General features: G+C 43.8%; 1 protein-coding gene across 1 annotated transcript; it reads right to left on the bottom strand.

Moving 5' to 3' along the window:
• Positions 1-3: 3 nt before the first annotated feature.
• LOC130667659 (serine/threonine-protein kinase mTOR) lies at positions 4-7,797 on the bottom strand. Its single transcript, XM_057469413.1, has 3 exons — positions 7,657-7,797; positions 233-7,578; positions 4-144 (listed from the first exon to the last, which is right to left on the bottom strand). The coding sequence occupies exons 2-3, from the start codon at positions 7,567-7,569 to the stop codon at positions 129-131; spliced, it is 7,353 nt and encodes a 2,450-aa protein (XP_057325396.1). The 5' UTR covers positions 7,570-7,578; positions 7,657-7,797; the 3' UTR covers positions 4-128.
• Positions 7,798-7,900: the final 103 nt, after the last annotated feature.

The raw sequence follows: 7,900 nt of genomic DNA, 5'->3' as shown, positions 1-7,900 counted from the left end.
TTTTTTTGTAAGCAATTATCGCTGCAGTGCATGAGTAAATTTAACGTTGCTTTAATAATAGTAATAACTTTTTTTTTGTTACCAAGCATCAAGTGTATTATTGATAATAAAACATCATCATTATCAATTTACCAGAATGGACACCTGAAACGTTAATGGATATTAAATAACAGTAATGACTTATTGCCGCATGTATTATTAAATACAATTGTAATTAAAATACAGAACTTACCATCCGATGTAGCATTGACACAAATTTTCATTGTTAGTCGCCTGTTGAATAAGCAGCTGAACTTGCCGTTGAACACTCAGAGTTTCATCGTGTGAGAAATCACGTCCTGTTAATTTGTCCCGTACCCTGGTGGTGATGGCCAGAGCCTTTTTATTCAAAGCCTCGGGCTGGTTGACGTCGGCGTTGCTGCTCTCGCCACTCAAAAGGCCGCCTTTTTTAGGTAAAGTTGAGTTCATGGAGTCCAGAATGTCTCCGTGCTCTTGACTGCAGCTGGTATTGATACTCTGGGTGTCGGACCGTTTGCTCTTGGTCGCATTGTTGTCAATCAGTCTCCAGTTGAGCAGAGGATCGTAGACAAAAGCTTCGAGTACGGCCATCAGACTGTCCTTGTTCCGATGCAGGACAGACATTACTGATTCGCAGGTTCTTCTGTATGTGCCTTCAATGCCGGTGACTTCCATGGCGTTTATCAGCATCCTCGTGAGTCTGAATGGAATTTTTTCAGGAAACTTTTCGCGAGTCATTGCAACTTCGAAGCAATCGCCAAAATCAATGTGTAAAATTTTACCACTCAGACGATCCAACATCAGATTTGACGGATGACGATCTCCTAGACCTAGAATATAACCGACCATTGACATCACTGCGAGTGAACGTGTGTAATTGGTACGGCGATCAAACCAGGCTTCACTTGAGGGTGATTTTAACCAGAGTAACCGCGATAAATCATCACCGTGTGTGTGCTCCAATGCGTGTTCAAACACTTCGACTTTCTGCATCAGCATTAAATGGTCATAATCAGGAGCCATTCGTAGCATAATCCGATGCTCGATGTTTAGAAGAATTTTTTTCTTGTCCCGGTAGTCGCGGATAAGAGTATGGAGTGTGTCGCAGTGAGGCACCCAGCCAATAAGACCGCTGTTAGTTGACAGAGGTATCACTGCGTATCTTTGGATCGTTAGGTTTCGTCTAAATGTATCGGGGTCATGGAGCAGCAGAGTGTTGACTAGTCCAAAGAGCTGCATGACCCGTTCATCTTGTCTCAGATCTTCGTGGCCTTTTAAAAGGAACATGTAATCTTTGCCGTTACTTCCTTTGATGCAGAGCTTCCGCGGCCGTTGTTTGCTGGTAATAACTTGCATCGAACTATGAATACTGGCTATTCTTACCACTGGTTGACCTGGAATGTAACTTCCTGGGACGGCTAACTCGAGATCTCGACAGAGAAGTAACTTGGGACTGACGTACTGCAGCTCTAGACTAGTCAGCTGCGGTAGCTGTCGAGAAATTCTTCTGAATACATGATAGTACAGGTCCCAAGCTTGGTTTAAATCTCGTACATTGTTGGATACTTTGTACCGATGACACCATTCCTGTGCTTCCATCAAATCGCGTCCGTATGCCTGAATAAAGGAGGTCTCTTTGAGAGTTTGCGCTCCTCTTTCTAGCATCGTGTGCAGCGGCTCCAGCGTCTCGAACATTCCCGTGACGTTTTTCTCACCAAAGTACAGTCTGCTCGCTTCCTCAAGACCTTCGTGCCACAACTCGTGCCATATAATAGCGACCCTGATCAGCTCGTCACTGATCATTATCGCCTGGGACACCAACGTCGGACTGTGCTCGCACATATTTTTTAAAATTTTATTGGCAGCTGTTTTTCGAGCGAGACTTGCACTCTTGGAGGCCACTGTCAGAGGATAAACCAGAGCTTGAGGATGAGATTTACCGATGTCAATAAGTAGGTGATGTATACATCGGCTCACTAGTGCTCGGGGTGTGTCTATTCTCGCAATCAACTGGGGAATAACTTGCAGCCAAGTGTTTATTTCAATCATACGAATTCCCTCGATAATGGCGTCGTAAACTTCAGGCCACTGGCCGTAATCGAACCACAGAGTCAATAATCTCAGAGTGTCTTGCAGAGAATTACCATGGGATAGATTTATTGACTTAAAGAAACCTTCGACAGCTGGCACAGTGAAGCTTGAGATGTACTGAGAATTTGGTATTGATTGAGCACGTGGTAGTCCAAGTCCATTTGTCTCTGGTACAGATTCTCCTTGCTGATGTTTGTAAAATAATACAGATTCAAAGTTCGTGTAGGCAAAAGCGTGCCATGCTTTGTACCAGGAGGAATCGTGCTCAGTGGCGGCGGCATAGTAAGACAATACAGCGGGAATCGAATGCTCATTGATACCTTCTAGTGACTCGAGCCACTCGCCTAATTTTAAGTAGCAACGAGCAAGAAGCCGCCTGTGCGCTTCTTGTTGATGTGGCTGGTGCTCTTCCTCTGACTGACTTGACGACCCGCCATTGGATTTGAGAGAATTGACGACAAAAAGACGCAGCTGGTTGTAAGCTTCCTCCCGTTGATTGGCGACCCACATGTGCTTGCAGTAAGCGAAAGTCACTTGAGGATGAGTAGTAGGAAGTGGGTCATGTGGAGTCAGAGATGGATCTTGACCCAGTAGCATAACCAGGGTCTTGTGATCGAGCATAAGACTTCCGCTTTTACGGCAAAGACTCGCGTATTTTAGCCAAGTGTACATGTCATCTTGAGGTGACACCACCAATGTGTGAACTTGAATTATTTTCTGCCAATCTTCGACAATTCTTTGGCCTCCTTGAAGTCTTTCCCACCACATGGTCTTGATAGTTGTCCTTCTTTCGGGCACTAATTTAAACTGAATAACTTCTTCAAGCTCTGCTAATTTCTGTACCTCGACCATGGCATTGTAAGCTCGTTGATAACTCTCACCAGCCATCGCCGTCAGTTCAGTGTCAAGGAGATCCCGAGCGGCATCAATCAGCTGATGAGCTACGTTGTACTCTTCGTTGTGAATCGCCAGGACGGCGCGATAAAATGCACCGTCCTGAGTGTCCTTTGGTACTAGAGATACATATTTTTCCATACTCTCCCACTGACCTAGACCCCAGGCAGCAGCAGCAGCCATTCGCGCCATTCGTTGTTTTGTTTCGTCAATCTGACTTGACCATTCACGTGTCGCTTCTTCATGCAATTGTCCCCACTCCCCTAAAGCCTCCAGACAACGCATTTTTCCTAACGTTGACTCCACATCAGTTGGATCAGTCTCCAATCGTTCCCGATAAAGATTCAAAGCCTTGTCCCAGTTGTGAAGTTTTTCGTACCAACGAACTTGTACTTTCAAGTCCTGTTGGTTATTCTGATTCATCACGTACTCCAAAAGACCTTCTGCTGCTTCCTTTTGCTGCAATTTATTATTGATTGATATCAATGACTCAAAGACAGCACCATTTCTGCTCTTATGAAATTCATCTTCTTTGTAATGTAAAGCTTTAGCGTACGCTCGACAATTCATCGCACGTTCACCCAAAATTTTATAATCAATAGGCAGAGGACCTTTGTCACAATGATCCATAAATTCAGCGAGATTCAGAATCGTCTGAGTTATTTCCGGAATGTCTGGTACCATCAGCGCTTGCTGAAGCGTCTGGATCAACTCCGAGCGATAAGAGTCGTCGAGTTCAGTCCAACAAGACACAAAAGCCGCGTTAAAAAGATCACGGGGTAATTGGGAGTACGTTTGAGCCAGTGCCCAACATGATCTCAACGCTGGAGACGGTGATTCTTTCAAAAGACCTATTGATAAACTTCTTAGCCACTCTAACCAGTCGTCCTTAGACACTCGACGAGTTGCAGTCCATGCTTTCTGTAAATTCGAAGCTGATACATGCAAATATTTAATTGTCGTTATGTCTGAAGACGCAAGCGAAAGATCACGATTTTTATTACGCGGATGACGATGTCTCATAAGTAAATAATCATCTCCGTCAGGTACTGACGTTTCTGTCAGTATTTTATCCACCAGGACATCATACTGCGAATTACTGATCTTATGCTTGGTCATAACTCTCTGGACAAGTGGAATAAATATCTGATATTTTTTTCCCAGCTGCATTACCAATGAGCACAGAGTCTCCATAGCAGTATTTCTTAGCTCTGGACACTGGTCCAGTGTCCTCACCAATGGATGGACGATTCTCGAAGCAAAATCTGTAAAGTCTAGTGTATCTGCCAACTGATCGACAGTTTCGAGAGCAACTTTGTTGACGGTAATGGTACAGTCCGATGCGTGAAACAGTTTGACAATTGGCGGCAGTACAAGATGTAGATAATTATCCAAATTATTGCCGAATGTCTGAAGCGCTTCGAGTAATTTAACAGTAACAGAGCGATCTTTGCTGGTATCATGAGTCAGCACTCGCAAGATCTGCGGCATCAGCTGAGGTAAATAGACTTTGAACTCAGCGCCAAGAGCTATGGCAATGTTTTGTACCAAATTGATCAGCGTGCTCTGCAGAGGGCTGTTTATTGTCCAGAATTCTTTTATCAAGTTGAAGGTGTCGTCGAGGTAATTTCTGATGTGCTGTTTAACAATCGCGATCAGGACAGACAGCTGTTGGAATAAATATTCACGGAAGTTTACGTCAGCTGTGCGGACGACGTTTAAGAAACTTGGCATTACTTGTGATATGTAAGGAACACACTTGATACCAAGACTCTTGAAGATGAATGTCACTGCCTGTACGACCATCGTGTGATGTTGAGCCAACGTTGGGTCGCGAATTATTCTCATCAGAGTTGCGATAGCTATTGCTGGATAAAATTCTTCTAAGCTTGATGACGACATATTTACCAGCATCTCACTGGTAGTCAGATCTTGATTATTCTCAAGTTCACTTTTAGAATCCACCATAGATGTCAAAGTGTCCAGCTGACTGTCAATTTGTCCAAGATTCATTTTATGTTTGTAAGGATCCAAAGCTCCCAGTAACCCCAGGACACGAATTGTTTCTCGGCGGATTATTGGCTGCTGTTCTGTCTTCAAAAAGTTAATCAGCACCTCCAGAAGCGATGGATACTGTATGTAAGGTTTCACCACGTGTCCAGTGCTACCGACAAGCTGACCAAGGACCCAGAGAGCAACTCCACGTTTTTCTGGTGAACTTGCGTCGACTAACATTTCCAGTAGAATTGATAGCAACTCTGGCATCCATTGCTGCATCTCTGCGCCATTTACTTCCGCTAAATCACCAACTGCTCGGAGAATAGCCAGTACTACACCAGGATTTGGTTCTGGCTCTTTCAATTTCGGCACCAGGACTTTGAGAATCGGTTCCATGTACGGTCGTATCAGTCTTGGTGCGCTGACGACCAGATGATCTAGCATTCTGGCAGCCTGCTCTTTATTACGGCCCATTCCCGAGTGCTCTAACTCTGTAAGAAACTGAATAAGAGTTTTTCTAAGCGACGGCATGACATACGCCGGGTTCATTGTGCTCAGCCGACCAATTGTCCTGATCGCTAGCTCACGAATTTCAAACATCTCGTCATTCATTGCGATAAATAAAGCCGAAAGACTCTCAGCTTGAGCTAAATGAATATCAAATGAATTATCAAGCGACGCGAGAACAGAAATCCTGACATCTGGGTCCGTATCAGTGATACCGACGACTAGAAGTTTTCCAAGTACCGACGACACTGTATTAGTTACTGTAGGTCCAGGTTGATTCAAAGCAAGTCTCAGAAGTCTTGAACAAGTTCTGACAGCTTCTAGTCTCACTTCCGGCTGCTCTGAAGTAAGAAAATGATCCGCACACCTGCGGACAAATTGCAGCAGCGGATTACCATCAAAGTTGAAAGTTCCAAGCGTACGCAGAGCTAAAACAGTCGAAGGAACGTCTGTCGGTTCATTGAGCGGCGTGACTATGGGACTGGTGGCTGTCCAAGGCGCTCCTGGATGCCGGAGTGGCTTGTGCATCAACACTTGAGACAGCATTCGCAACAAACCTTGAGAAATATCTGGCTTAAGAGATGGAACGTTTTGTGCTAATTCACGCAATGACGTAGTGAGTATGGGGCTCAGTCCGGTGGCCAGCATTGAGTCCAAAAGGTCTCTAATGTCCGCGCTGATTGCCGACTTGACAGCGTAGCCCAGTAACGTGATGCAGATAAATACTGCGGGTTCCAAAGGCGCGCTTCTTTTCTTACTGGGCGTTTCCTTCGCTGGCAAGCTGATTTTAATTACCTCCATTATTTTAGGTAAATAAGTTTTAATAGCATCTCCAATAGCGACTGCTATCAATCCAATAGTCATGAAAGCAGCGTGACGATCTTTCTCCCTTCCTCTCAATGTCATCAATAAATAATTCAAAGTTTCTCTTCGGTATTCTTTGTTGAATTTATCAGTATTAAAAGCGACAAGTCTGGGTAGAAGAGTCATCAATGCATGTTGAATATGAGGATTTTTCGAGTGCCGCTGATTCATAACGTCATTGTAAAAATCATCAAGCCGCTCTTGCATAAGTTGCCGACAAGCTGCTGACTCATGCAGCGGGTAAAGTGTATGCTGTGGATTAGAAGTATTTTCTCCAGACGGACAACCTGACCACTTTGACACAATAATTGTCTTTAGTCTAGGCATCAGTGCAAGAATGTCATTGTCACTCGGCTGACTCGAGCAATTCAATCTTTCCATCAAAGCCTCGTAATCTCTCTCCCACTGGATATTACTGCAGCGTAATAACTCATTGAGAACCAGCAGAGATCCATGAATGCGGTCATCGCGATTGTATCCTCTTTCTTTGCTGTAAACATCCTCGAAACCAGCGACTATTTCATCGTAACACTGCTTGTACCACTGGGACTTTAGCATTTGTTTTGTTGTTTCGCGTTGCGCTGTCACTACCAAAGCAGCACGCAGTGCCTCGACCGCTCCCTCGCGTATTACAGCCTTTTGATCTCTCACCGCATTGAATATTAAGTCAAAAAACTGGGTTACCTGCTGGAAAAAATACGTAGGCATCGAAACAGCCAACTCGCGAAGCACCAAAACAGCCGCGTGTCTTTTCCCCTCATTCCTGTCACCGCCCAGCCACTCGAACGCTCGTTTTACTTCGAACTCAACATACTCAGCAGTGTAAGTACCGGATACCAGGGCTAATTTTCCCACAGTCTTGGCTGTCAGCTCCATGACACCGACATCAGTTGAAGGCAGCAGACTTCTTAAGTAATTAGCAAATCTAATAGTCCGCGTGTTGATGTTTCCTACATCGGCTCCAATCAAACAAACAATTGCCAGAATCCCTCCCTTTTTTTCGTTCATATCTGACCCATTTACCATCTCAATAATGTGATGGTTAAATTCATCCATAAATGCTGTGATCTCTTCTTGCGATGATTCCCGTAGCTCTGTTTTGACGTAATGACACAAGTCCCGAGCCGCTTTATTACGAACATCTTCGTGACGCGACTTAAGTCGCTGGACAAACTGCTGGACCAAACTTGACGTCATCTTGCTGGTCTAAATTGTCAACAATAATTGAGTTATAAATTCACTGGGTTTTTAACAAACAAACAAATGAACATTTTAATTACTTACTAATTAAATAAATTGCTCAGACAGTAAAGTACACCATGATTGAGGTTAAGTAGAGGTTAGGCACTACTGACTACTGTACAACAATGAAAATACTTTTAACTGGCTGTCATACTTATATTTTATAAATAATTACATAAATTGTTTGTCTTAAAATATACTGTCTTATTAAATTTACGTTTAGTTTCAACCAAACATGTCTAATTGCATTTTTTTTTTGCTACTGGCGCAGTATCAAATCAAAATC

This window comes from Microplitis mediator, chromosome 5, assembly GCF_029852145.1.
Source record: "Microplitis mediator isolate UGA2020A chromosome 5, iyMicMedi2.1, whole genome shotgun sequence".
NCBI classification, from domain to species: domain Eukaryota; kingdom Metazoa; phylum Arthropoda; class Insecta; order Hymenoptera; family Braconidae; genus Microplitis; species Microplitis mediator.
The sequence above is the reverse complement of the archived record's forward strand: the minus strand, read 5'-3'. Positions and strand labels throughout refer to the sequence as shown.

Coding starts and splice junctions, on each gene's coding strand:
- LOC130667659 (XM_057469413.1), bottom strand. CDS start 7,569: ATGACGTCAAGTTTGGTCCAGCAGTTTGTCCAGCGACTTAAGTCGCGT.